Raw genomic sequence first — 27,709 nt, 5'->3', positions numbered from 1 at the left:
GTTGGCCTCCAGGGCCCGCCCTCTGACTATACTCACCTGCCTCCTTCAGCAACCCTGTGCGGGCTTGATGACTCCAATGTCAACTCTGTCCTGATCCTCAGTAACCTCGATGCAGAACTCAGCACCTCTTTGGATTCCCTAAACAGAATCCATTTGTACAAAGCAGGAGTGAACAAAGTAGACTTTACTGAAGACTTTTTATGGAGAGTTAGAGGAGATAGTTTTCACTGCACGCATCACAGCAAATATTTTAGATATTTCTATTCTCTATTTCTGTGGATATTTCTTTTCTCTCTAAAGTCCCTCTCGGCTATACCACCACTGAGCACGGCATGTGTGGTCTCTGGCCCTTCTCTCACGCAGTACTCATCTTTGACTTCTTCCTCTCCACACTGACTGTATCCCACCAATTTCAAAATATTCACTCTCTTATGCAGAACAACTCTGCTCTGTTCCAGATCCTGGCCCTAAACTTACATGCCCACCCCCACCCCAACAAAACAAAGAGCACTTTTGTTAACAGGACCCATCCACCTATTTTATTAAGGGCATATATAGTAGTTTCCCCTTATCCTCGGGGGATACTTTCCAAGACCCACAGTGAATGCCTGAAACTGCAGATAGTACCGAACGCTATATGTACTGTTTTTTCCTATATATACATACATACCTATGATAAAGTTTACTTTATAAATTGGGCACAATGAGAGATTACTGGACCCCTGAAAGAGAGTTGGGGACCCCGAGGAATACGTGGACCATTCTTCATGACCCACGGCTCTGGGGGATTATACTATGCATTTTTACCTAATCACATTCTACCTTGGATCAATATGATACCATTTCATGTATAATGTAAGAACTTACAACAGCATGCTTTTGTTTACTCCTCTCTGCTTCTTTGTGTGGCTATTTTTTTTTTTTTTTTTTTTTGTAAGGTGTCTTTTTTTTCCCCTGGCTGTTTTTAAGATTTTTCTCTGGTTTTCAGCAATTTGACTATGGTTTGCCTTGGTGTGTTTTTTGTTGTTTATTTTGCTTGGTGTTAATTTGGCTCCTTGGATCTGTGGTTTGATAATTTAACTGAGTTTGGAAAAACTTTTAGCCATTGTTTCTTCAGAAATATTTTCTGTCCTGTTCTCTTTCCTATTTTTTTTTTTACCGGTAAGGGGATCGCAACCCTTGGCTCGGTGCTGTCTGCACCACGCTCAGCCAGTGAGCACACCGGCCATCCCTATATAGTATCCAAACCCACGGCCTCAGCGCCATCAGCACCTCACTCTCTCGACTGAGCCACGGGGCTGGCCCTGTGTTGCTATTTTTGCCCTGGATTTACTTGTAAATATATTATAAACCCTACATTACATTCCTATTATATTTGTTTTAAATAGCTAGTTGTGTGTTTTTTAAAAATTTAGACACGGAAGAAAGTATTTCATGTTTACCCCACGCCTCATTCCTCCTTGTAAGTCTGAATTTCCATCTGGTATAATTTTCCTTCACCCCAGAGAATTTTCTTTAGTGTTTCTTATAGTGTGGATCTGTTGGCAATAAGTGTTCTCAGCTATTGTTTATTTGAAAATGTCTTTATTTCACTTTCATTTTTTAAGTAAAATTTTACTGGCTGTGGAATTCTAGGTTGACCTTTTTTTCCTCTAAGCACTTGAAAGAGGAAGCTGCTTAGTCTTCCAGCTTAGAGAAGTCAGCTGAGGCTCCTGTGATCTCCCCAGCCCTACCCTCTTCCGTCCACCTTAACTGTCCCCACCCCCAACACACACACCCAGTTTGTAAGGTGTCTTTTTTTTCCCCTGGCTGTTTTTAAGATTTTTCTCTGGTTTTCAGCAATTTGACTATGGTTTGCCTTGGTGTGTTTTTTGTTGTTTATTTTGCTTGGTGTTAATTTGGCTCCTTGGATCTGTGGTTTGATAATTTAACTGAGTTTGGAAAAACTTTTAGCCATTGTTTCTTCAGAAATATTTTCTGTCCTGTTCTCTTTCCTACCTCTTTTTGGGACTGCAATTACATGTACAAGGGTACTACAAAAAGTTCATGGAAAGATTCATGTTATCTTTTAATTCTATTTTTCCATGAACTTTTTGAAGTATCCTTGTATGTTAGACTGCTTGGTATCATCCCAGTGTTTTCTTCCTTTCTGAACTATGCCCCTTTTATTTCTTTTTATTGCACTGGCCAGGACTTCCAGTACTATGTTGAGTAAGTGGTGAGAGTGGATATCCTTGCTTTCTTGCTGATGTTAGGGAAAAGCATTCAGTCTTTCACCATTAATTATAGCATTACATAGAGGTTCTTTTTTTTTTTTTTTAATTGGCAGCAGGCCAGTACAGGGATGGAACTCTGGATCTTGGTGTTATCACGCTGTAACCAACAGAGCTAATGGGCCAGCCCTAGCTAGAGGTTCTTTAGATGCACCATGTCAAGTTGAAGAACTTCCCTCAGAGAGTTTTTATCATAAATGAGTGTTTAGGGCCGGCCCGTGGCTCACTCGGGAGAGTGCGGTGCTGATAACACCAAGGCCACGGGTTTGGATCCTAAATAGGGATGGCTGGTTAGCTCACTGATTGAGCATGGTGCTGACAACACCAAGTCAAGGGTTGAGATCCCCTTACCAGTCATCTTTTAAAAAAAAAATAATAAAATAAAAAAAAAATAAATAAATGAGTGTTTAGTTTTGTCAAATGCTTTTTCTGTATCAGTTGATATGATCATGTAATCTTTCTTCTTTAGTCTGTGTATATGATGGATCACATTGATAGATTTTCTAATACTGAACCAGCCTTGTCTACTGGTAAACCATTTTGTTATGGTGTATACTTCTTATATATTGCTGAATTCCATTTGCCAATATTTTGTTAAGGATTTTTGCATCCAAATTCATAAGGAATATTGGTCTGTAGTTTTCTTCTTGTGTACTGTCTTTGTCTGGTTTTGATACCAGGTTAATATGAGCTTCATGAAATGAATTCAGAAGTTCTCCCTTTTCTATTGTCTGGAAGAGTTTGTATAGAATTGGTACTAATTCTTTAAATGTTTGGGAGAGTTCTCCAGTGAAATCATTTGAGCTTGGAGATTTCTTTTTGGACAGTTTTAAAATTATGAATTCAATTTCCTTAATAGTTATAGAGCTATTCAAACTACCTATTTCATATTGGGTGAGTTGTGATAATTTGAGCTTTTCAAGGAATTGATCCATTTCATCTAAGTTGTCAAATTTTGGTGTGTAGAGTTGTTAGTAGTATTCCCTTATTGTCATTTTGATTTCTGCAGGGTCTGTAGTAGTCTCTCCTGTTTCATTCCTCATACTGGTAATTTTGTCTTTTCTTTGTCAATCTTGCTCACAAATAGATTTGTCAATTTATTGATCTTTCCAAAGAACTAGGCTTTTGTTTCACTTTCTCTATTGTTTTTCTATTTTTGATTTTATTGATTTCTACTCTCCACTAGGCCTCCTTTGACATCACCCAGAGTGGGAGGGGCACCTCATTACTGCCAGGTTGGGGAGGAAGTCCATGCTCCACCCATGGCATCCATGGACACAGCAGGGGTGGGAGCATCATTACCACCTGGTGGGGATGAAAGCCCAGCACTGTCTTTGGCCTTCTCTGCTGCCATCCAGCAGGGGTGTTGAGATGCTTTGTTACAACCTCAAGGGAAGTCTAGACTCCCCACCTGGCCTTTGCTGGTGTAAGTGGAGGTGGGTCACAGATGTTTTTCATGGGGTTTGGCTGGTGTAGAGCAGTTATTGTCTGTCTTCTGTCTTGCTAGGTTGTTCCTTTCTTGGGCCTTTGCTAGAGAGAGCAGGCTTTTGTTGGAGCTTTTTTGGTCTGTGCCCTTTAGCATTTCTGAATTGCTGGTTTTTTTAATCTCCATATCTGGGATATATGGGGCAAAAAGAAAACCTAAGAAACTCACCATCATGTTGTTCCTTTGAGGCCGGCCCGTGGCTCACTCGGTAGAGTGTGGTGCTGATAACACCAAGGCCACGGGTTCGGATCCCATATAGGGATGGCCAGTTCGCTCACTGTCTGAGTGTGGTGCTGACAACACCAAGCCAAGAGTTGAGATCCCCTTACCGGTCATCTTTAAAAAAAAAAAAAAAAATGTTGTTCCTTTGGTCCTGGGTTCCTAGCCAATCTGCCTCTTCTCTACCTTTCAGCCTTCTTATATTTGTTTTATTTTTTTATTAAAAAAAAAAAATTGATTTTAGCAGCTGGCTGGCACAGAGATGAAACCCTGGACCTGAACCTTGGTGTTATCAGCATCGTGCTCCAACCGACTGAGCTAATCGGCCAGCCCGTTCTGTTTGTTTTATGTCAAATGTCTTGGGTTTTTAATTATATTAATAGGAGGAATGGGGAAAAGTACATCTGCTCCATCTTCCCAGATGAATGCCAGGAAAGGATATTTGCAAATACTTAGCATTTAATATAAGGATGAGTCATGGCACATGTAAAGCAACCAGACTGTGCCTGGCACATAGTAGGTACTAAGAAAGATGATTGCTATTTTTCAGTGGTTCAAAGATTCTGTAATTCTCAATTTGATTATTTTAAGTGTAGTCATGCTATGCAGCCAAATTCTGAAATTCAGTAATTGGCATTTCCAGGTGTGGGGCTTGACCTTTCTTCTTCCTCCTTTTTTCCTATCCCTGGGCTATTCTAGAGAAATCATTGATCCTGAGCAAGTGTTGTGTTGCCTTGTCTTGCAGAGAGCAGAGAGCACCAGTCCGGTTCAAGACTACTCTTGTGAACACTCTCATGGACGTCCTTCGCCACAGGCCAGGATGGATGGAAGTGAAGGAGTAAGGTGCCCCACCCCCAACCTCGTCCCTCCTTCCTTTTGTCTCCCAGGTGCTTGTCTCCCTTTGTTTTTCTCCCAGTTCCCCTGGGTGGTCACTAGAGTTGTTCCAAATTGGTTGTAACATTTATGTAGCCCTCACAACATGTCAGGTGCATTACTGATGCCATCTCTGTCTTATTTAAGCCTTACAACCATCCAATAAGATATAACTATGTCCAGAGTTATTAAGCCAATTGCTTAAGGTCACAAAGCACATAAATGTCAGAGTGGGATTCAAACCCAGTTCAGCTTGACCATTGCACAGTGTCCTATGGCTCTTGGTAGAAACAAGAAATGCAGCCACCACAGACCCACTGGCTCAAGTCCTCCAGTGATGGATCCAGGTCAAGCACTGCTCTTCCCTGGCCACTTACTAGTTCTGGGACCTAGAATAAGTCACTTGACCTGTAAGCCTACGTTTCTTTTATGCAGGGCTCTGGGACAAACAAGCGTACATGGTAGGTGCTAATATTAGTTAGGGTTAAGGTTTGGATGATGAAATGGAGACCCGAAGTAAAAGAGGCTCAGGCAGGCTAGAAGTTTATTTACCTGTCCCATTGAGGTCCATATGTAGGAAGTTCAGAGATGGTATGGGAGCTCCCCAGAAACGCAGGGCCCATCTGCTTCCATCTTTCCACTCTGCTATCCCTTGACTGAGACCCTTGAACTCAGGGTCCAAATTGGAGTGCCAGCCTTACCTACACACTCCAAGCAGCAGTAGGTTGGAAGGAGGCAAGAAAAGGCATGCCCTGCCCTGGAGGGACACAACCCAGAAGTCCCTCACGTCTCACTGGCCGGCACTTAGCCACGTGGACACACCTAGCTACAAGGGAATCTGGAAAATGTAGTCTTTATTCTGGAAGATGTAGACTACGTTTTTCCATGTAAACATTGGGAAATCTATTATTGCAGAAAAAGGGGAGAATGGATACAAAAGGTAAGGGACAACCAGTTGCCTTGCCACTGGTGCTCAGTAAATATTTGTCACGTAACAATAGCTAAGCCTGCTAGGCACTCATTAGCACTTTACATGCATGATCTCTTTTAATCAAGCCAACAGTTCTTCCAGGTAGGTGCTATTATCATCCCTATCTTACCAGTGAGAAAATTGGGCACAAAGTAGTGAAAAATGCCATGTTCGAGGTCACTCAGCTCATAAGGGCTGGGGTCCATGGAGTCACAGGCTCATCTCCACCCCATTCTAGCAGCCTCTCAGTGAATAAAGGCACAAATGAGCAAATGTTATGAATCTGTGATTCCCACTGCCTTGTGCTGGAGAGACAGATTTTAACTAAATCGTCTCATAAAAAATTAGGAGTTGGCTGTCCATGGCAAGCTGTGGTTCAGGTGATCCAAGACAGCAGAGTCCTCTCTGTGGGACTTGGGGGAATATTACAACAGTGGTGATGATGATGATGATGATGGCAGCTACCACGGATTTGTCTTCTTGGTTCTCTGTTGGTCATGCTAATATTAGAATGAGTTTCCTTCCCTAGATCCAGAAGAACTAATGTAATGAAAGGTGAGTGGAAGGAGCTGGGGGGTGAGTTAGAAGAGAGTGAGGTGACTGGCAGGTGGGGGTGGTGTATGGGAAAGGGCACTGTCCCACGTGCTGTGTGATCTCAGGCCACTCCCTGCCCCTCCTCAATGATCAGGTGGAAAAGGGGCTGAGGACTTGTTTGATGCTGACAGTGTGGGAGTCTATGAAGCAGGATGCTCCATGGCTGACCCCAGATTGCTTCAAGAGTCCTTAAATCACAAAGTGCCCAGAGGCGAGGGCCTTCATCCATCCCTTCCCAATATGGCTCTTGAATCCAAGGCCTTGTCCTTTAGGACCTACCTGGGGTCTGGTATTTCTAGACAGAATCAGGTCTCAGTTCAGACTGTTGGCCTGTCAGGTCAGAATTTAGAACAGTTGTGGCAAGAGCTGTCCCTTCCCTTGCTTCCTGCTGAGAATGCTGTCGTGAAGGCTGGAACTGCAGCAACCACATTGTGACCCAAGGTGATGGGCATGAGGACAACATTTTAAGGATGGCAGGATGGGAAGGTAGAAGGAATCTGGATCCCCACTGGCCTTGTTGAGCAGTCTAGTATCTTCCTGGGTGATTGGAGAACAACTTGACTGTGACAGACATGAAGATGGTTTGTGAATAAATGAATTTTCAGTCTCAGAATAGTATCCAAGGTCTGCATTGCAGTCTACAAGCCCTGCTTGATTGGGTCCTGCCCAACTCTTCCGTGTCATCTCTGACCTCTTTACTTCCACCTGACTTTTCTTCATGTCCTTGAGCACATCATTTCCAACTTCAGGGCCCCAGTTTCTGTTCTTCCCTCTGCTGGACCCTCTCCCTGCTGCTCTTGACCTGGCTGCTCCTCCTCACCCTTCAGATCTCCACTGAAATGTCATTTCCACAGGTGGCTTCCAACACAGGTCCCTCAGCCACCCTGCCTCATGGTGTCTACTGGACTACTCTGTGGCACATTTCACAGTTCCTCATTATAGTTATTCATTTGTTCTCTTGTCTATTGTTAATCTTCTCTACAGGACTATACACATCTGGCCAGGTATTTTGTTTCTTCATGTATCACTGGCACCCGATATTGTCTCTGACATGGAGACCACCTCAACACATATGTGTTGGATGAATGAAAGAATAAGTAATGCTGTATTTATTCATTCATCCATTCAATATCCAGATTTTTCACTGGGGCTGGGGGAAAAGTGATGCATTGGTCCAGATCATACCCTTGTATTGCTTAAATGCTGCTACTATTTTCTAATGAAAACAGAGCCTCAAAAAACAGCTCTTGAATTGACTAACTTCCCTAGTCTTCCTGGTCAGGTGACAGATGCCAGGGTAGTGATGGCAGTAAAAGTCCAAGTGGAAAGGAGATCTAGAGATCGGTTTTGCAACCCCATCCTTTATTTTTTGAACATTTTTTATTTTTGGCAATTTGAAATAAATATTTTACTACTATATTTTTAGACCTGACCATTTTAACAAACTGTCTAACTAATTTTTCCTTTTTCTTCTAATTTTTAATATTTCCTCTAGTTCCAGAACATTTTAATCACCCCCAAAAGAAACCCCGTATCCACTAGCAGTCATTTCCATTTCTCCCTCCCTCCAGCCCCTGGCAACCACTAATCTACTTTCTCTCTATTTATCTATTCTAAAGACTTCATATAAATGGAATGGTATAATATACGACCCTTTGTCTGTCTTCTTTCTCTCAACATGTTTTCAAGGCTCATCCATGTTGTAACATGTATCAGTACTTTATTCCTTTTTATTGCTGACTAATATTCCATTCTATGGGCACTTCACATTTTATTTATTTGTTAATTAGTTGATGGACATTTGGGTTATTTCCACTTTTTGGCTATTAAAAATAATGCTGCTGCGAACATTTATGCACAAGTTTTGGGTGGTGGCATATTTTCATTTATCTTGGGTATGTACCTAGGACTGGAATTGCTGGGTTATATGGTAACTCTATGTTTACCTTTTTAAGGAACTGCTAGACTGCTTTCCAAAGTGGCTTCACCATTTTGCATTCCTACCAACAATGTATCAGAATGCCAGTTTTTCCACATTTTTGCCAACGGTCATTATTCATCTTTTTTTATTTTAGCCATCCTAGTGGGTGTGAAGTGGTATCTCATTGTGGTTTTGGTTTGCTTTTCCTGATGGCTAATGATGTTTTTAGTATCTTTTCATGTGCTTTTTTGGCCATTTAAATGTTCGGAGAAATGTCTGTTCAGATTCTTTTCCTATTTATGAATTGAGTTCTTTGCCTTTCTATTGTTGAGTTTTAAGAGTTCTTTATGACCTTAGATATGACTTGCCAATATTTTCCCTCATTTTGTGGGTTATCTTTCCACTTTTTTCCCCCACTCTCTGTCCCCCCCCCAAAGTTTTTTTTTTTTTTTTTTTTTTTTTTTTTTTTTTTTTTTTTTTGGTTTATTGTTTTTTGATGGCTGGTACAGAGATCAAATCCCAGACCTTGGTGTTATCAGCAAGGGGGGTGAAGGGAACAGTCCGAACACCTCTTAATAGGAAAATGGATAAATATATTGTGGTATGTTCACTCAACGCAATTGAATGTGGCAGTTCAAATGACCAAATTAGGCTCATATATATTAAATGGATAAATCTCCAAAGCAAAAGGTTGGTGAAAAAATTTGTGAAAGAAAACAGGTAAGAGTGATTTTAATTACAGAGCTTGGACTCTGGAGCCCAATGAGCTGAGTTCAAATCCTGCTCTGTCACTAACTAGCTGTATGAATTTGGGCGAGTTTCTTTTTCTTTTTTTTTTTTTTTTTTTGTCTTTTTCGTGACCGGTAAGGGATCACAACCCTTGGTGCAGTGTAGCCCGCACCGCGCTCAGCCAGTGAGTGCACTGGCCATTCCTATATAGGATCCGAACCCGTGGCAGGAGTGTCACCGCGCTCCCAGCGCCACACTCTCCTGAGTGCGCCACGGGGTCGGCCCTTGGGCGAGTTTCTTAACCTCTGTGTGCCTGCCTCAGTTTCCTCATCATAAAATGGGCATGATAACAGAACCTAACACTTAGGGTGGCTATGAGAATCGATGAGTTAATATTTGTAAAGTACTTAGAATAGTGCCTGGCACATGGTAAGCAATTAGTATAACCAATTAGAAAGTTTTAAAAAATGTCAAACAATGCCATGTGCTTTGTATAGATATACACTTATGAGGGTACTTCAAAAAGTTAATGGAAAGATTTGTATTTTATATATATATACTTTTAATATATATTATATATATTTATTATATATAATATTAACATGTAATATATTAATATTTTATATATAAAATTTTATATCTAAAAATTTTATATATAGGCCGGCCCGGTGGCTCACTTGGGAGAGTGCGGTGCTGATAACACCAAGGCCCCGGGTTCGGATCCCATATAGGGATGGCCGGTTCGCTCACTGGCTGAGCGTGGTGCTGACAACACCAAGTCAAGGGTTAAGATCCCCTTACTGGTCATCTTTAAAAAAAAAAAAATTATATATAAATTCACTATATATTTTATATATATATATATTTTGCAGCTGGCAGTTATGGGCATCAGAACTCTTGACCTTGGTGTTATAACACTGCACTCTAACCAACTGAGCTGATGGCCAGCACCTGTATTATATTTTAACTCTATTTTTCAATGACCTTTTGAAGTACCCTCATATATACATAGCAAAACTGTAAAGATACTGCATGCAACAAATTGAGGCTAATGGTTTCTTTTGGAGCAGGAGAGAAGTATAGAATTAGGCAGAGATATACAGGGGGCTTCAGGTATATCTGTAATTTTTTACTTGAAAAGAATTGGAAGCAATCACGGTGGTGGTATTTTGCTTCCTCTTGCATCTTTTCCGAGCACCTCCTCCCTGCACCCCAGCTCTGGTACCCAGATTTGGTAGGTTAGTCTGGTTTCCCGTCCCTCTCCCTGGCATGGTGGTGAAGAACAGGGCAGAAGTTGGAGTCTGGCAGAGCTGGGAATGAGTCCTGGTGCTGCCATGTCTTTGGTGAGAAAGGCCATTGTCTTAGAGCTCTGTGATAATCAGTCACCTTTTGGGGCTGCTCTGAGGATTTAGTGATTGGAGAGCTCTGTGAACTGGAAAGGGTGGCCAGTAGCATGACCAGGTGAGGCTGGCTGGTTTTCACAGACCACAGGGAGTGGTAGGGAATGTGGTCTGGAGAGGGCATCCCCTGTCGGAAGCAGTGGCAGCTCCTGAGTCCAGCCGATTGGTGCCAGGGGGCACTCTGGGCTCAGTGCGGCTAGACTGCTGCTCATAGTTCAGTGAAGCCAGCAACCTGGACTTCTGTAGGAACATTTCCCTAGTTTTCATTCTGGTCTCCTAATGGACACACTGCTGTGTACCCTTTCTCAAGCCTCCTCACCTGTGCCTCCCTGGGTCACAGACCCCCCCCAGCAGTGCTGAGGTCCTCAGGTCATGACCTTTGTCCCCCCCACCCCCAGCGAAGGGGAGTGGGATTTCTACTGGTGTGATGTCAGCTGGCTGCGGGAGAACTTCGACCACACCTACATGGATGAGCACGTGCGGATCAGTCACTTCCGGAACCACTATGAGGTAAGCTGGGCAGGCTGGTGGGGACTGAGCTAAGCAACTCAGGTCACTGGGTGTGCCAATGAGCAGGAGTTGCTTTGGGGAGTACAAGGACCAGAATGGAAAGTGTAAGGGAATTTGGGGTACATGCCAGGTGGGGAATACGTGAACTAAATATATGACGACCTACATGGTTTGAGGGTGTAAGGTCTGAGGAGCAGGCTGTCTTGGGAAAGGGACTTGAGGTCACAGACTGGTTGGCATTTCAGCACTAGACATGTGAGAGGCAGGCTGGTTTGGGTGTGCAAGGACCAAAGGAGCACGATGCTTGGGGGATTGTGGTAATTTTAGGGTGGAGGCACATTGAGAAGTTTGGGGTCTAGAGATGGAAAGAAGGTTTAGGAGGAACTGAACCACAAAGATGGGACTGAAGGAACCAGTGGTGGGAGATGTTTAAGGTCAGAGTGGCTTAGTGGTTAAAAACATGAACTTTGGAGGTGGGCAGGCCCGGGTCACACCCCGTCTGTGCTGTCCGTTGGTTGGATGGTTACCTTTCCCAGCCTTGGTCCCCTCGCCTGTGAGGTGGGGATAATTATAGACTAGAGGCTCTCAGTCACTCTCGCTCGTACTGTTATTTTGTGGGCTGCAGAATGGAGGCTGGTGGCGGGATGAATCAGTGGGATGGTTGTTGGGGAAAGGGAGAGGGCGGTGAGCAGGGGCGCCGATGGCCGGCCCTGCCCATCCTCCTGCCAGCTCACCCGCAAGAACTACATGGTAAAGAATCTGAAGCGGTTCCGGAAACAGCTGGAGCGTGAGGCGGGAAAGCTGGAGGCAGCCAAGTGCGACTTCTTCCCCCAAACCTTTGAGATGCCATGCGAGTACCACCTGTTTGTGGAGGAGTTTCGCAAAAACCCAGGAATCACCTGGATCATGAAGCCTGTGAGTGCCCAGTGCCAGGGGCTGGGGATGGCAGGGGTGGGGGCAGGGGAGGCCGGAGGGCGGCAAGGGGAGGAGTCCGGGCGCCAGAGCAGGGATCCTTCATGGCCCATCGCGGGACCAGACTGGGCCTGGGAATTCAGCCTTAGATGCACTGTCTGCCTTCTGCACGTAGACCCAGCAGCTATGACTGCTGGCACACAGTAGGTGCTAAGTGTTTACCAAATGTACAAGTGATCCTAAGGACACAGGGCAAGGAAGCCAGAGTGTCTCCTCATGACACGCAAGAAAACAGTGGCCAGGCCCTGCCAAGTACTTTAACCTCATTACCCCAGTCCTCATAATGACCCTTGTGGGAGGTATTACCAGACCTATTTTTTTTTTTTTTGTCTTTTTTTCGTGTCTGGCAACGGATCGCAACCCTCAGTGTTGCCCCCGTACCGGACCGGGGACCGGCAACGGGATTGCAACCCTCGGTGTTGCTCCCGTGCCTCGCTCAGCCAGTGAGCAGGAACCGGTCTGTATGTGGGATCCGAACCCTCGGACGGGAGCGCCGCCACGCTTCCCAAGCGGCGCACTATCCAGTGCGCCACTGGGCCGGCCCCTACCAGACCTATTTTAAAGATGAAGAGCCTGAGGCCTGTATATTCAAACATTCCACAAACACTCATTGACTTAGGTACTGGAGATACAGCCCTCAGCAAGTCAGAGTGGTCTCTCCCTCCTTGAGGGCAGACAATACGCAGAGGCTGTGCGCGTGGTAACAGCTATGCTGAGTGTTAGGAGAGTGGCATCAGCAGAGGGAACCACAGGAGGATCTCCCCAGCCAGGCAGGCTTCTCTGAAGTGAGAGATTGGACTCTGAGGCCAAACCCTTTGGTTCAAATACTAGCCGTACCACTTACTAGCTGTGTGACCTCAGGCAGATCACTTAACTTCTCTGTGCCCCAGTTTCCCCATCTGCAAAGTGGGATAACTGTAGTAGCTATTGCATAGTGTTGCTGGGTAACTAAATGAGTTAACAGGTAAAGCACATAGTAAGTACTCAATAAGTGATAGTTGTTGATATTATCATAAGAATTAGTACTGAGCTGCAACCCGAAGGATGCATAGGAGTTGGCCTGGAAAAGGGTGGGCATAGGGAAGAGCATTCTAGGCAGAGGGAACTGTGTGAACAAAGGCCTGGCATCAGGAGGTAGCCCTTCAAGGATCAAGAAACTAAGTGAAAGATGAGAGTGGCAGAGCACCTACCAGTCACTCAGCCCTTCCTCGTGCCAGGGCCAGTCTCTCACCACAAAGCCATGTGCCACCATAGCCTCGAATGGCATCATCAAAGCCCCCTATGTTTTCCAGGCTTGAGAATGTGCCAGGCCTCAGGAAGAGAGGTGGGAGGAGGAGGGAGCAGCCCTTCCTTGCAGAGCTGAAGACTGGAACCCGGTGTTGGCTGATGCAGATTTAGCCAATGGCACAGGGGCTTGAAGGAGGAACCGACTCAGGGCAGACAAAAATAACAGATAACTCCCAACGGGGACTGAGCCAGGACACATCCCAGGACATATCCACTTCTCCCTGCTTCTTTCCCAGGCCCCTCCCGCCTCTCCTGTGTCCCAGAAGGAAGGCGCAACGGGGAGGGCTCTGGCTGGAGCAGAAGGAATTAGGCATATGAACGCTGTGACCCACCAGGGGCGGATTCCAGCTCCCAGCATTATCCTCCCAGACAAATGGTAATTTGTGCTAATTGGGAACAGCAATCGCATATTAAGTTGATTCCTTTCCCAGCCCACGGCCTTTGTTGGCGGCAGACACAACAACGGCTGTAATTAAGAGGAGGAATCTTGGCTCTGTGTGCGCGCTCTCCCCCAGTAGCAAGGCACCCTGTCTGGAGCGGGGTGTGGAGAGTGGGTGCTCCTAATCAGACTGGCCTGGGCTCTAATTCTGTATCCACCACTTACGAGCCACATGAGCCTGAGCAGGTTACGCAACCCCAAGTCCCTCTAAGTCCATTTCCTCATCTGTAAAGTGGAATTAATGAGTGAATCTACCCCACAGGGTTGAGAGAATTCAATAGTTATACATGTTAAGTACATGAATTATGCAAATTATATAAAGGGTTGGCATTAGGTGACCAATCATTGGCCATTTTATTGTTATTTCTGAGAATCCAGGAAACACCCTCTCCTCTCCCTGCCTCTGGGAAAGTACCAGGTCAATGTTTCTCAAACTTGAATGCGTGCACGTATCATCGTATCATCCGAGATCTGGTTAAAATGCAGAGCCTGAGTCAGCAGATCTGGGCGGGATCTGCAAATCCATGTTTCTAACCAGCTCTCCAGGGAAGCCGGCGGCGCTCGTCCACGGATCCGCTCTGAGAATGGAGGTCATAGAGCAGCCGTTCTCAGACTTGAGTGTGCGGCACAACCTCCTGGAGAGCTCGTTAAAGCACCCCACCCCCAGTGTCCGAGTCAGTAGGCCTGGGAGGGGCCTGAAGATTTGCGTTTCTAACAAGTTCCCAAGTACACCAGCCAGGGTTCTCCAGAAAAGCATTAGGGTATGTGTGTGTGTTTAAGGAATTGGAGCATGCAATGTTGCAGGGGCTGGCAAGTCTGAAATCTGCAGGGTGGAAACTCAGGCAGGATTTCTATGCTACCGTCTTGAGGCAGAATTGCCTGTTTTTCAGGAAACCTCAGTTTTCGCTCTTAACCCCTCAACTGATTGAAAGAGGCCCACCTACGTTATCAAGGGTGATATCCTTTACTTAAAGTTACTGATTCTAGATGTTAATCACATCTACAAAATACCTTCAGTGAAACATCTAGACTAGTATTTGACCAAACACCCGTGCACCATACTCTGACCAAAATTAACCATTACATCAGGTTATGAGAGTGCTACCAGGTGCCATACTTTCAGAACCGCTGGGTTAGAGTATTAGTTCTGGGATGTTATTTGGATTTCTTTGGGGAGGAAGGAGTGTTAAAAAAATAGAATGGTACCTAAATTTAGAGCATAGCGGGGAGAAAGTCCCTGAATCCCTTTGCTCTACCCATAAGGCCTGTCTTTGTGCCCCAGCTGGTCCTTGTCCACCTCCAGGCAAAAGTGTTCACATAATTGCTGTGGCCGGGCCAGTCGCAGGGCAGCACTTGGCATCTGTTCTGCACGGTTCCCTGGAGTCTGCTGAGCCTTCGTCTTCCCCTCCAGTGTTGGCAGAGCAGCCCAGGGAGGGGTCGAGTTGTGTCGTCTTCTCTACACCATCCTGTGGGGACCCTCTTCCATCTCAGAGCTTTGCCATCACTCTTGGGGAATGGAAGAGCAGGCCCTTGGGTCAGGCATTTAAAGTCCAGTCTAGTAATCAAACTTTTTTCCACATAAGCGGCCTCACCTCCAAGCAGCTCAGGCCTGCTGGGTTGGTGGGGAGGTGGGCAAGACACAGACCTTGGGGACCATTTGTTCCTCCAGCCTCCCTGGTGGTGATCGAGGCAGGTGCTGGGCTGTCAGGGGACCTCCGTCAGTCTGTCTGTGTGTCCCTGAGATAGTGTAACACTTCACACAGGGTGGAGTGTCCTAGGAATCCACTGGGCTGCTCTCAGCGGTGGGGGTCTCTGTCCAGTCTGCAAGACAGAAGAGCCACATGTTAATATTTGGTGATGCTAGTGTACCCCAACCAGAGCTTCTTGAACTTTTTCACCGAAAACTTTTAAGAGTTGTGATGCCTTGGTCAGTAAGTAATAGAAAGCCCAACCAACAATTGCTTAAACAAGAGGGCAGAAGTTCTGAAATATTTTTATACCATGGGCCTCTTTGGCATCTGCTGAAATGTACGGACCCCATCACAGAATAGTGGTCCTTTTTTCTTTAAAACCACTTTATTGAGATATAATCGGCATACAAAAAATTGTACATATTTAATGTACCCAATCTAATGTGTTTAGAAATTAGTATACATCTGGGAAAGAACAATGGCTTTAAAAGCATAAAATAGGGACTGGCTGGTTAGCTCAGTTGGTTAGAGCTCGGTGTTGTAACACCAAGGTCAAGGGTTTGGATCCCTGAACTGACCAGCCACCCCCAAAAATAAATAAAAGCATAAAATAAAGTATATTTCACTATAAAAGAAAGCAATTATATTGAAAAACAGTTATCAAAACTGTGTTAGGGGCTGGCCCGTGGCTCATTTGGGAGAGTGTGGTGCTGACAACACCAAGTCAAGGGTTAAGATCCCCTTACCGGTCATCTTTAAAAAAAAAAAAAAGACTGTTAGCCTGTGTCCTCCAAGAAACAGATGCCAAGACAAGATTAAACATGCCAGAGTTTTGCTGGAAGGAAGGAAGGGAGGGAGAGAAGAAAGGAAAAAAGGAAGCGGGGGAGGGAGCTCCTGCTGCTGAGCAGCCTAAGGTCCAGCAAAGCCACAGGAAGGCCTCATGCCAACGCTGGCTGTCGATGGTGTCCCCTGTCTCTCAGGATGGGTCAGTCTTCATATGCCCCCTGCTTGGACATGGCTGATGGGCTGAGAACAGCCACTGGCCAGGAGGCCTGGTGGGCACAGCATGGAGCTCAGCACGCAGCAGCTGGCACTCTCCGTCAATGACTGTCCTGTAGCTGGAGGCCTGCAATGTGCATTCTCCACACAAACGATGAGAGATGTTTTGTGCTGTAGTAATATACGTGCTTTTCATTAACAATTAAACAGAGTCTAACAGCAGGCCCCATAGCTACCATGATTTCAAAGGCATGAGGAGCATAAGCAATATTTTGAGATACCCACAACAATTATAATGTGATAGAAAAATAACCGTGACTTCTTTTGATGGCAAAGTCACAGGCATGGCTAATATGCCTATGATTTGTTGCCTGCATTCATAGTAGAAGGAAATGCAAAAATCTGGTTAGGGCTGAGTGAAAATAAAGGTGAATTTTTTTTTTTTAATTTAAGTTCACAGACCCTGGGGAACTTCCTTTATTGAAGAAAGGTTGACCCCAGGTATGCTTATCAGGTGGCTCAGCACCATCAGTTCCCAGCCCAGCAGCTGGCCACTCCTCTCGGTTACAACATGGCTGCTGTGGCTCCAGTTTCGCCTCCTCACATCTCTAGCTGCCTTGGGAATAAAGGAAAGCTCTGGTCTTGTGGCCCTTTTGAAGAAGACACAAACTCTTCCCACAGGTCCCTGCAGCAGCCTTCCCTTGGCATCCCGCTGGTCCATGCCTGAACCAACCACATGGCGGGGGCATGGGTCCACCATGAGGGCTCAGACGTCCCCAGAGGGCAGGGCCGCTGGGAGGAGTTGATCCCAGTGGGGATCTGTTGGTGGGGAAGAAGCAATGGCTGCACAGGAGGCCACCGACTGCATTCAACACCCAATGAAGCCACCCAGTGAATGCCACATGATGAATGTGGTCCCCAGAGACAGGCCAAGGGGTGACAAAGGGACAAGGACAAGGTGGTCAAAGGTAGTACAAAATCAAAGCTATGGTTTATTTTATTTTATTTTATTTTATTTTTTGTCTTTTGTCTTTTTCCGTGTCCGGCAACGGATCGCAACCCTCAGTGTTGCCCCCGTACCGGACCGGGGACCGGCAACGGGATTGCAACCCTCGGTATTGCTCCCACGCCTCGCTCAGCCAGTGAGCGGGAACCGGTCTGCATGTGGGATCCGAACCCTCGGGCGGGAGCGCCACCGCGCTTCCCAAGCGGCGCACTATCCAGTGCGCCACCGGGCCGGCCCTATGGTTTATTTTAATAATCTGTTCAAATATTATTTTCCAACCAAAACATATCTTTTTATAAAAAGCACAATGTAAAAATATTTTCCTCCCAAATTATCAAGTAAGATAGATACTCCCAGAAGCAGCATCATGTTTGTCATGTGATTTTGTGTCACCCCTGACACTCTGCAAAAGTTACAATGTCCCCAGGTTTGTGCAGCACAGATTCTACTATCCTGAATTTGTTATCTCTGGCTGGGTGGCCTTGGACAATGTGCTTGGCTTTTCTGTTTATCTGTTTCCTCGGCTGCAAAGTGGGGATAATATTAATGCCTATGCCATAGGGGATTTTTTTAGAGCTTTAGTGCAGTAATGCATGTAAGTCCCTGTGCCTGGCACAGAGTAAATATCTAAGTGTTAGCTGCTGCTATTACCATTGTTATGAACCATTCTCTTAAAGTTAGTGTTCCAGTTATCTGTTGCTGAGTGACAGACTACCCCCAAAATGTAGTGACTTGAAAGAACAATAGTATCTTATTTAGCTCAGGAGCCTCCAGTCTGGGCAGTGCTTGACAGGGAAGGTTTATGACCCAGCATTGGAATTCACATATCACTTCTGCCTACGCAGTTACTCGAGACAGTCCTAAAGGCTCACCCAGATTCAAGGGGAGGGGACATTGACTTTACCCCTTGATTGGGTTCTGGAGAACATACGTGACTGGAAATAGTGTGATTATTTTTGGAAACTACTGTCTGCTGGAGCTAGGTATTAGGTGATTTTAATCTTAATCACCTTGATACATTAGTATATCGGAAGTTTATTTTTCATTCTTTAGGATTATTCCCTTAGGAGGGCACCTCTTGGAATAGGCATGTCAAGTTACTAACAATGGTTTAAACAATAAAGGCATTTTATTACCTCATATAACAAGAAAGCTGGAGGTAGGCAGTTCCAGGTCTAGGGATATGTTCAAGGATGCCATTAAAGGTCCAGGCTCCTTCTTTTTGTCCACTCTGCATCCTCAGTGTGTTGGCCTGTTGTCATCTGTTGGATATGAAATGGCTGCTGTAGTTGTGGGCACCACCTCCGCAGACTGTAGAATTCAAAGAAAGAAGCAAAGGAGACAGGCATTTCTTATTTCTTCCTATTTCTCTCTCTCTCCCTCTCCCCCTCCCACCTTAATTTTAATTTTCTTTCTTTTTCTTTCTTTTTTTTTTTTTTTTTTTTTTTTTTTTTTGTCAGCTGGCTGGTATGGGGCCACCTTAATATTTTTAATAAGGAGGAAAATCTTTCCCAGAATCTCCAAGCAGATGTCTTCTTAGGTCTCATTGGCCCAAACTGGTCACATGGTTTCCACCAGCTGCAAGGGAAGCTGGGAGAACCGGTGTCTGGCCTTTCCAGCCTCCATCATGAGAGGTGGGCTTTGCCAGCACAGAAAAAGTGGAAGCAGAGTAGCTACAGGGAAGGCAACCAACGGGGGTGGGGGTGGTTCCTAGATCAAAAGGTATGAAGCTTAAAAAACACTTTTTAATTGAAGTTTTATAAAACATAGATAACTGCCCAAATTATAGGGGTACAGTATGAACTTTCACCAAGTGACCAATACCTAGATCATAAGCAGAGCATTACCGGCTCCTCAGCAGCAACTCCTCCCCGCAAACCCTCTCCACTCACCACCCCCCAAGTCGCCAACAGCATAGATTTGTTTGTGTGCTTTGATACTTTATTTTTTAATTAATTAATTATTCTTCCTTTTTTTCCCCTTTTATTTGATGCTTTTGTACTTTATATAATTGGAGTCATTATGTCTGGTTTCTCTCCCTCAACATTACATCTGTGTGATTCATCCTACCGATGTGGGTAATTGTAAATTGTTAATTGTCATTGTTGTATCCTATTCCATTGGGTGAATCTTTAACCACTCGGGAGTTTTGAGGTTGGGGCTGTTATGAATAGTGCTGCTATGGACGTCCCTGTCCCTGTCCATGGGTGCACACGTGCACACATTTCTGTTGTGTAGATACCTGGGGAGGAATTGCTGGGTGGTATTATAGGGGGCAACTATGTTTAGCTTTAGTGGATGCTACCAGTTTCCAAAGAGTGTACACTCCCAGCAGCAATGTGTGAGAGTGCCAGTTTCTCCACATCCTCATCAGCACTTAGGATTGTCTGTTTCTAATTTTAGCCATTCTCAGGGAGTGTGTAGTGGTATTATAGTGTGATTTTCATTTGCATCTCCCTGGTGACTAACGAAGTGGGGTGCCTGCTCATATGTTAACATGGGATAATCTTCTTTCGTGAAATGTCTGAGTCTTTTGCAAGGCTGTGGGTTGTTGGGAGTCCTCAATGCACACTGATCAGCTGCTTTCCAAAACTGCTGTTCACATGTGGCTGCCCCTGAGCCACCATCAGTGCCCCATAGTCTTTTGGGCACTCCATCTTCTGGGCACGTGCAGCCCTGAACTAGGGTGCACAGCATGGCAGCAGAGGAGAACAGAGGGAAACGAGAATTTGCACTTGCTGGGTGCATTTATGCTGGAGAAAAGATGACTCAAGTGGACCTGTTTAGTGGCTGCAGATAACTAAGAGCTGTTCTGGTATCCAGGAATCAGATTTGTTCTAGGAGGCTCTAGAAGCCAGAGTCAGACTGGCAAATTTTAGTTCAACACAGGTTAGGCTGTGAAAGTTCCTTGAGATCTGAGTTAGTGCTATAGCAAGATGCCCAGCACACAGTAGGCACCTAATATATACCTCTTGGGTGACTGCTTAACAAAGCTATCTCGCAAAGAGATGGGCTGTGTTTGGAGGGTAGGGAGAGGGTAGTGAGCTTCTGCACACTGTGGGTGTGCGAGGCCAGGCAGGTGACCGTTGTAGAAGGACCGTTGCAGACCACTTCTCACAGGAGGGACTAATGCCTTTGGTGAGAACCACTCTGCAGGATGTTAAAGATTCTCCAGCCCCTAGCTCTGTGAAGCTATGAATTATCCATGCTAGGGTTCAGTAAAGGCAGACTGATTTCAATATTAGCTGAAGTAAAACCTAATTAGGAAGGCAAATTGGTTTCCAAAAAAAGAATTGGATAATATGTTCCCAGGACTGTTCAAAATGGGTTTTTAATTGTCTGTTCTTTTGCATTATTCATGCAAATGTATGTCTTTGTGAGCTAGTTTCTCACTTTCCTCTCTCTGTCCCTCTCCCTCTGCTGTATTTAGCACCTTCTCTGTTCCAGCCCCTTCAGGGCTGAGCTGGGCCGTTCCTCTAGGGATAGCTCGGGGTCCACAGGGCAGACGGAGACAGAGGAATGCTGCGGAGGGGCCCCAGGCACAGGGGCCGACAAAGAACCACGCAGAGCCAAGAGCTGGCCTTTCCTCACTCCCTCCAGGTGGCCCGTTCGCAGGGGAAGGGCATCTTCCTCTTCCGGAGGCTGAAGGACGTCATGGACTGGAGGAAGGTGAGCTTCCTCTTCTCCTTCCTCCCCGAACCCTCCTCCACCCTTGCCAGCAGGAGGGGCCCCTCCTTCTTTCCCTCAAAGTTCAGAGGCGTTCAGAGGACTGGCAGAGAGGCTCTGCCCACAGGCCAGTCCCTAGGAGCAGGGGTCTCTGAAGCCAGATTGTCTGGTTCAGATCCTGACTTTGCCACTCCATGGATGTGTGACTTTGGGAAAGTTACTTTACCTCTCGGTGCCCCAGTAAATGGGGATAGTAATCGTAGCTGCCAAGGACAAGGACACAACAAGCTAATAAACCTATAACCCAAGAACAGCGCTTGGCACTTGGTAAGTGCTCAGCACATGTTCTTTATCTGGGCTCCTGCTGCCCTAGCTGGGGAGAGTTTGGCTGATGGACTGCCCCTCCAGGACTTAGACTGAGCCTCAAGGGAAGCTTCTTCCCTCTCCCCACCTCGTCCTTGTCCCAAGTCACGGCCATAGGAATCCTAGTTCAAATCCTGCCTCTGCCACTCAGCAACTGCGTGGGCTGGGGAAAATGACCTAAGCCCTCTGAACATTAGTGGTGATCATGGTGCAGGGTGGGTGGGAGGAGCAGGACGATCCAGCTTCTGCAGGACCGGCACCTACTGCAGCAGCAGGCTCACAGCAGGTGCTCAATGAATGCATCTCCCCCTCTACTCGTGTCCTGATTCCTTCTGTGAAACTGTCAGGGCACTGCCGGGAAGAAGCTCACCAGCATGGAGGCCCAGCCCACCCAGAGTGCTGTCAATCCCACCAGCAGCCATGTGAGTAGAGGTGGGGGTGGGCTGGGGTCCCAGGATGGCAAGGCCTGGCTGCCAAGGAGGGGAGCAATGGTGGGTGGAGAAGATCTGCCCTGGAAGCCAGAAGCCCTGAGTTCCAGTGCTCCCTGCCACTGGGCTGGTGTGTGACCCCACCAAGTGTGTGACCCATGTCTTTGGACCTTGTTTCCTTACAAGGTTACTCTGAAGGGGACAAGGGGTGGGAAAGGACTTTGCAGACTGTGAGATGCTGTGCATGTATGTGAGGGCACTGCTCTCTTCCTGGGCTGGGCTGGCAGGGAGAGAAGGGAGAGGTGTGCCCTTGGGGGCCCTAGGGATGGTCCAGACTGCACTGTCACAGAGCTTTCTACAGTGATGGAAATGGTGTATATCTGTGCTCTCCAGTGCAGCTACCACTGGCCACATGTTGATATTGAGTGCCTGCAATGTGGCTGGTGTGACTAAAGGACTGGATTTTTTAAATTTCACTTCCTTTTTTAGATTTTGGTAAAATATACATAATATAAAATTTACCATTTTAACCATGTTTAAGTATTCAGTCCTGTAGCATTAAGTGCATTCACATTGTTGTGCTGCCACCACCACCATCCATCTCCAGCACTTTTTCATCTTCCCCATTTGACACCCTGTTTCCATTAAATGCTAACTCCCTACTCCACCTCCCCCCAACCCCGGGCAACCACCATTCTACTGTCTGTCTCTGTGAATTGACTACTCTAGGCACCTCATATAAGTGGAATCATAGTGTTTGTCCTTTTGTGTCTGGCTTATTTCACTTAGCACAATGTCTTCAAGGTTCATCCATGTCGTAGTACATAACTTCATTTACTTTTAATCAATTTAAATGTAAATGTAAACAGCCACATGTGACCAGTGGCTGCCCTATTGGGCAGGACAGGTCTAAAGGGTAAATGCTCAGATTCTGCCCAGACTGTGTGGATCCACATCCCAGCTGTACCACTGACCAGCTGTGTGACCTTGGGCAAGTCACTTTCCTTCTCTGTGCTTCAGTTTCTCATCTGTAAAATGGGAATAGCATTAGTACTACCTGATAGGGTTGATTTAAGGATCCGATGAGATACACCATGTAGAGTGCCTGACACAATGCCTAGTAAATGCTCAATAAATGTTAACAATTGTTATTATGACAAGTAGGACACGAGAAGTTCTGATGACCAGAAAGATGAGATTCCCGTGGAGAACTATGTGGCCCAGCGTTACATTGAAAATCCCTACCTGATAGGAGGTGAGATGACTGTCTCTGCTCCCTGCCCTTCCACTGAACAAGTCAGTCAGTCAGTCAACAAGCCTTGACTAGCAGCCTGCCAAGGGCCCAGCCTGACACCAGGCATGAAAGAATGCCAAGGTGAGATCTGTCCTGCACTCTGCCACCTCATAGCCATTGCCCCTACAATTCCCCTCTGGCTGGCATGCCCTTCCTGCTCCCTTCTTTGTTCATGAAACTTCTCCTTTGAGAACCAACTCATTCATTCATGTATTGATCCAACAAATGCTTATAAAGAGCCTGCTTGGTGCCAGCCACTGTCCTGGCTGCTGGCTGCCCACCTTGCTCTCCTTGTATGGATCTTATACTCCAGATGGGAAGACTGCAATAAACCAGAAAACCATACATAAAATAAAATAATAAAACTATCCCACACAGTGGTGGGTGTTATGAAGTATATCAAGCAGAGTGATGGGACAGAGTGATGTGGGGATCAGGGATTGCCCCTCTGAGGAGGTGACATGTGAGCTGAGACTCGAATGACAATTAGGAGCCACTTGCATGTAGATTTGGAGGGAGAGGAATGCAGGGAAAGTGACCTGCAAGGGCAAAGCCCTCAAGGTGTAAGGGAGCCTCCTCTGAAGGCTTGGCAGGTTTCCCCAGGCACACGGGGTCTGTGGACTACAGACACGGCAGGCGTGTGTGAGAAGGGGCGTGATTCGGGGGTCTTGTCTGAGAGGGGCAGGCGCTGCGCAGGTGCATCATTGCAGTGATGTTAATGCCACTTGCCTCCACCCACCTCCTCAGGTAGTCACCATCCCTGGAGGGCAGTCCCTGGGTCTCTTCTCCCCTCTCCTCTCTTGGCTCCCAGCTTTTTGTCTCTAGCTGAGACCTTGCCCCTGAGCCCCAAATTTTGATGTCCAACAGTCTGTGACATCCCCTTTTGGGCATCTGCTGGCAACTCAAACTCAACATGCCCCAGATTCTACCCTACCCCCCAATGTGGCTCATTCCCCAGCTTCCCATCCCGGATCAGAGCCCCTGTACCCCCTGGTTGCTAAGCCAGGAACCGGTTAACATTCTGGGGCAACCCTCTCTTCCCTTCTCCTCCAGTTCTGCACCAAGCTCCACACAACTCTGAATCTGTCTGGCCACCACTCTCACCTCCATCCTGGTCCTGGTCACTGTCCTCTCCTTCCTGGACAGCTGCGCCGACCTCCTCACTGGTGTCCCACTGCCATCCCTTCTGCTGCACTCCAACACATAGTCAGCGACATCGGACACCCTTTAGTGGCTTCCCATGGTTTGCAGAACAAAACCCAAAGGTGCCAACCTTGTTCACCTTGTCTTCCACTCTACCCTTGACCCAAGCCCTATGCCCCCCTGGGCCTCTGCCCATGCAGTTTCTCCTGTTCAAAGACCCCACCCCACTCTGGGCTAGGCACTTTCTCATCATGTAGGTCACCACTTCCCATCGGTCCCTCCTTGACCACCGAGTCTCAGACCTTACCCCAGCATTGACCCCCCCCCCCAGGGACCCTCTCCTTGTACCTTGTCTACTTTTAGTGGGAGCACCATGGAGGCAGGGAGTCATATCTCTGTCCATTGCTGTGTCCCCCAAACCTAGCATAGTGCCTGACATTCAATCAATATTTGCTACACAAATATTCTTTCCTTGCCTGACAGGCCGCAAATTTGACCTGCGTGTCTACGTGCTGGTGATGTCGGTGAGTAAGGCAAGGGCTCTCTTCCAGAGGGGGTTCTGGAGTGCTGGGCTCAGGGGACATGGGGCAGAGGCCATTCTGGGGCACCTTGTGTGAGCTGGTCTGGTTTTATGTCTGCTTGGGAGAGCCCAGGGGGACATTTAGGGGCAGGGTAGGGGCAGGCAGACATACTCAGGTTTTACCATCTCAGATGCCCCAGCAGGTGGATTTGCCCTCCACCTGTCCTTTGTTCATTCAGTCATCCGTGGTAACCACAGCAAATGTTCACTGAGCACCTACTAAGCACCAGGCCCTAGTGCTTGGCAGGTTTGATGTCATTTAGTTCTCCTATGATTCTATTATGATCCTCATTTTACAGATGAGGAAACAGATACAGAGAGGCTGACTGACTTGCCCAAGGTTACACAGAGGCAGAGCTGGAATTCAAATCCAGGCAGCCTGGCCCCAGAGCCTACTCCCTTAACCACAGAGTTGCTCCACCCCCTCCACCCATTCATTCATTCATTCATTCATTCAGCAAATATCTAAACCTTCATGGTCCTGTGAAGCACTGTGCTGAGACAAGGATACAGGGGTGCCCGAGACAGGCTCAGCCCCTGTCCTGGAGCTCACTGCAGGCAGGGTGTCACACGTGATGGTGGAGCTCAGAAGAGGTCTATTCATCTTGTTCCTTCCACATCCCTCTCCCTCCAGGGAAGGAGGGGTAGAATCAAAGGAGGTGATTTAGGGCAGATGCTTGAAGAACAATGTGGGAAAGAGGGTGGGGTATTCCAGGTGGAGGTCACAGCAGGGGCAAGAGCTAGGAGGGGTGAAAGTGCCTGTATGTCTTCCCTTTCCCTTTTCTCTCCCTGTCCCGCCACGTCTCAGTACATCCCGCTGCGGGCCTGGCTCTATCGGGATGGCTTCGCCCGATTCTCCAACACCCGCTTCACGCTGAACAGCCTTGATGACCAGTGTATCTTGGGGTCCCGCCTGGACACCCCACACACACCTGCCTCTTCCTGTCATCGCACAGATGTTTGCTGAGTTTCTGCAGTGGTCTGGGTGTGGGGGACACAGCAGTGAACAGACAGGCCAGGGCCATTCCTTCCGGGAACTTCCCAGTCTTGTGGGGGTGACCCGAGGGGAGTAGCCCAGCTCTGCTCCAAACAGCTCTCCCCAAACTGCTTCGCTTGACGATCACTTCGGTGGTGCGCCTAGCATTCACATTTATTCATACTCATTGGATCGGACAGTTTTAGCACCTTTGGAGAACGTTTGCATCCATTCTTGTGCCCTTTTCTTCAGTGCCTAGGTGTTGGCTCTCCCATTCATTCAAATGCAATGCCATTTTCACCCATCCAATTGGCAGAGACCGAAAATTTGGTAACACGCCGTCTTGGCGAGGCTGGGAGAATACATATGTTGCTGGGGGGAGTGTCAACTCCCCAGAAAGCAATCCGGCAAATATTATCAAAAGGCAAATGCACACACCCCTGAGTCAGCAATTCCCCTTCTGGGAATTTATCCTACAGGTGCACCCACAATAGAGAAAAAGACAGGCTCAAAGGTTATTCATTGCACACGTTTTTTGTGAGAGTGAAAGAAAGGAAACAATGAAATGCATGGCTCATTTATACAATGAAACAGTATGCACCTGTTAAAAAGGGATGGGGAGAGTGCTTTATGTACTAATATGAAACAATCTCTGAGATGGATGGGGGTGCTTCAAAAAGTTCATGGAAAGATTCGTATTATCTTTTAATTCCATTTTTCCACAAAAGTTTCGAAGTACCCTGGTACTTTTCCCAATTAGCAATGTCAGAGAATGGTGTGAAAAGTCTGTTCCCATTCATGTTAAAAATTATATGTGTGTTTGCTTACCTGTACATAGACATCTTTAGAAGGACAGATAAGAAACTGGAAACAGAAGTTGTCTTTAGGAGGAGAAATAGGTGGGTAGGGACAGGGGTGGAAAGGAGATAACTTCTTCCATATGTTTTTGTACTTTTTGACTTGAGTCATGAGACTATATCATCTGGTCAAAATATAAGCATCAAAAAAAAGGTTTTCATGGGCCGGCCCGGTGGTGCCCTGGATAGTGCGCTGCTTGGGAAGCGCGGCGGCGCTCCCGCCCTGAGGGTTCGGATCCCACATACAGGCCGGTTCCCGCTCATTGGCTGAGCGAGGCGCGGGAGCAGCACCGAGGGTTGCGATCCCGTTGCCCGTCCCCGGTCCGGTATGGGGGCAACACTGAGGGTTGCGATCCGTTGCCGGACACGGAAAAAGACAAAAAAAAAAAAAAAAAAGGTTTTCAGATTTTTAGGCCTGAGCATCAGAAGAAAAGGGGTAGACAATCCAGAAATATTTAGGGGATAAATCAGCAGGACTAGATTACCTACATGTTGGTTGAAGAAAGAATTTGTAATGTAGGGAAATGTATAAAGTTGAAAATAAATATTTTCTGACCTGATTCTAATCCTCTGTAGTTTTCAGAGTTAATAGATGAGTGAATAGTGACTATCCTTTCATACTTTTACCTAAACAGAACCAGACTTCCTTAAAAGCTTGGAGGACCCAGCCCATGTTTTTAGCCAATTCACATCTCTCTGCCTTCAATTAAGTGTGTGTCCAAGCTCATGCGTTTGCATGTAAGACTGAGAGCAGGCCCTTCTGAGTATTTTTTACAATTTGTTTTTTTCTACTTTGCCAACTTCATTTCCAATATGTTTATTTTATTTTGCAATTCTAACGAGCACCTATCATATGTAAGTCATCAAATTTATTTTAGTTTAGTTTTATTGCCACCTTGTTTCTCGTTAAAATTAAGTAATACAGGGCCGAGCCCGTGGCGCACTTGGGAGGGTGCGGCGCTGGGAGTGCAGCAGCGCTCCCGCCGCGGGTTCGGATCCTATATAGGGATGACCGGTGCGCTCACAGCGCTCA

General features: G+C 46.5%; 1 protein-coding gene across 1 annotated transcript in view; it reads left to right on the top strand.

Moving 5' to 3' along the window:
- The window catches only part of TTLL9 (tubulin tyrosine ligase-like family, member 9), a 47,954-nt gene that overhangs the window by 6,575 nt on the left and 13,670 nt on the right, over positions 1 to 27,709 (top strand). Inside the window, exons 3-10 of the mRNA XM_008577381.1 lie at positions 4,724 to 4,816; positions 10,864 to 10,975; positions 11,705 to 11,890; positions 20,970 to 21,038; positions 21,746 to 21,820; positions 22,991 to 23,081; positions 24,747 to 24,787; positions 25,652 to 25,739. Coding sequence (XP_008575603.1) covers positions 4,724 to 4,816; positions 10,864 to 10,975; positions 11,705 to 11,890; positions 20,970 to 21,038; positions 21,746 to 21,820; positions 22,991 to 23,081; positions 24,747 to 24,787; positions 25,652 to 25,739 — 755 coding nt within the window. The remainder of the gene's footprint in view (positions 1 to 4,723; positions 4,817 to 10,863; positions 10,976 to 11,704; positions 11,891 to 20,969; positions 21,039 to 21,745; positions 21,821 to 22,990; positions 23,082 to 24,746; positions 24,788 to 25,651; positions 25,740 to 27,709) is intronic.

Source organism: Galeopterus variegatus, unplaced genomic scaffold (assembly GCF_000696425.1).
Source record: "Galeopterus variegatus unplaced genomic scaffold, G_variegatus-3.0.2 Scaffold65, whole genome shotgun sequence".
Lineage (NCBI taxonomy): Eukaryota > Metazoa > Chordata > Mammalia > Dermoptera > Cynocephalidae > Galeopterus > Galeopterus variegatus.
This window is presented reverse-complemented; position numbering and strand designations above follow the sequence as displayed.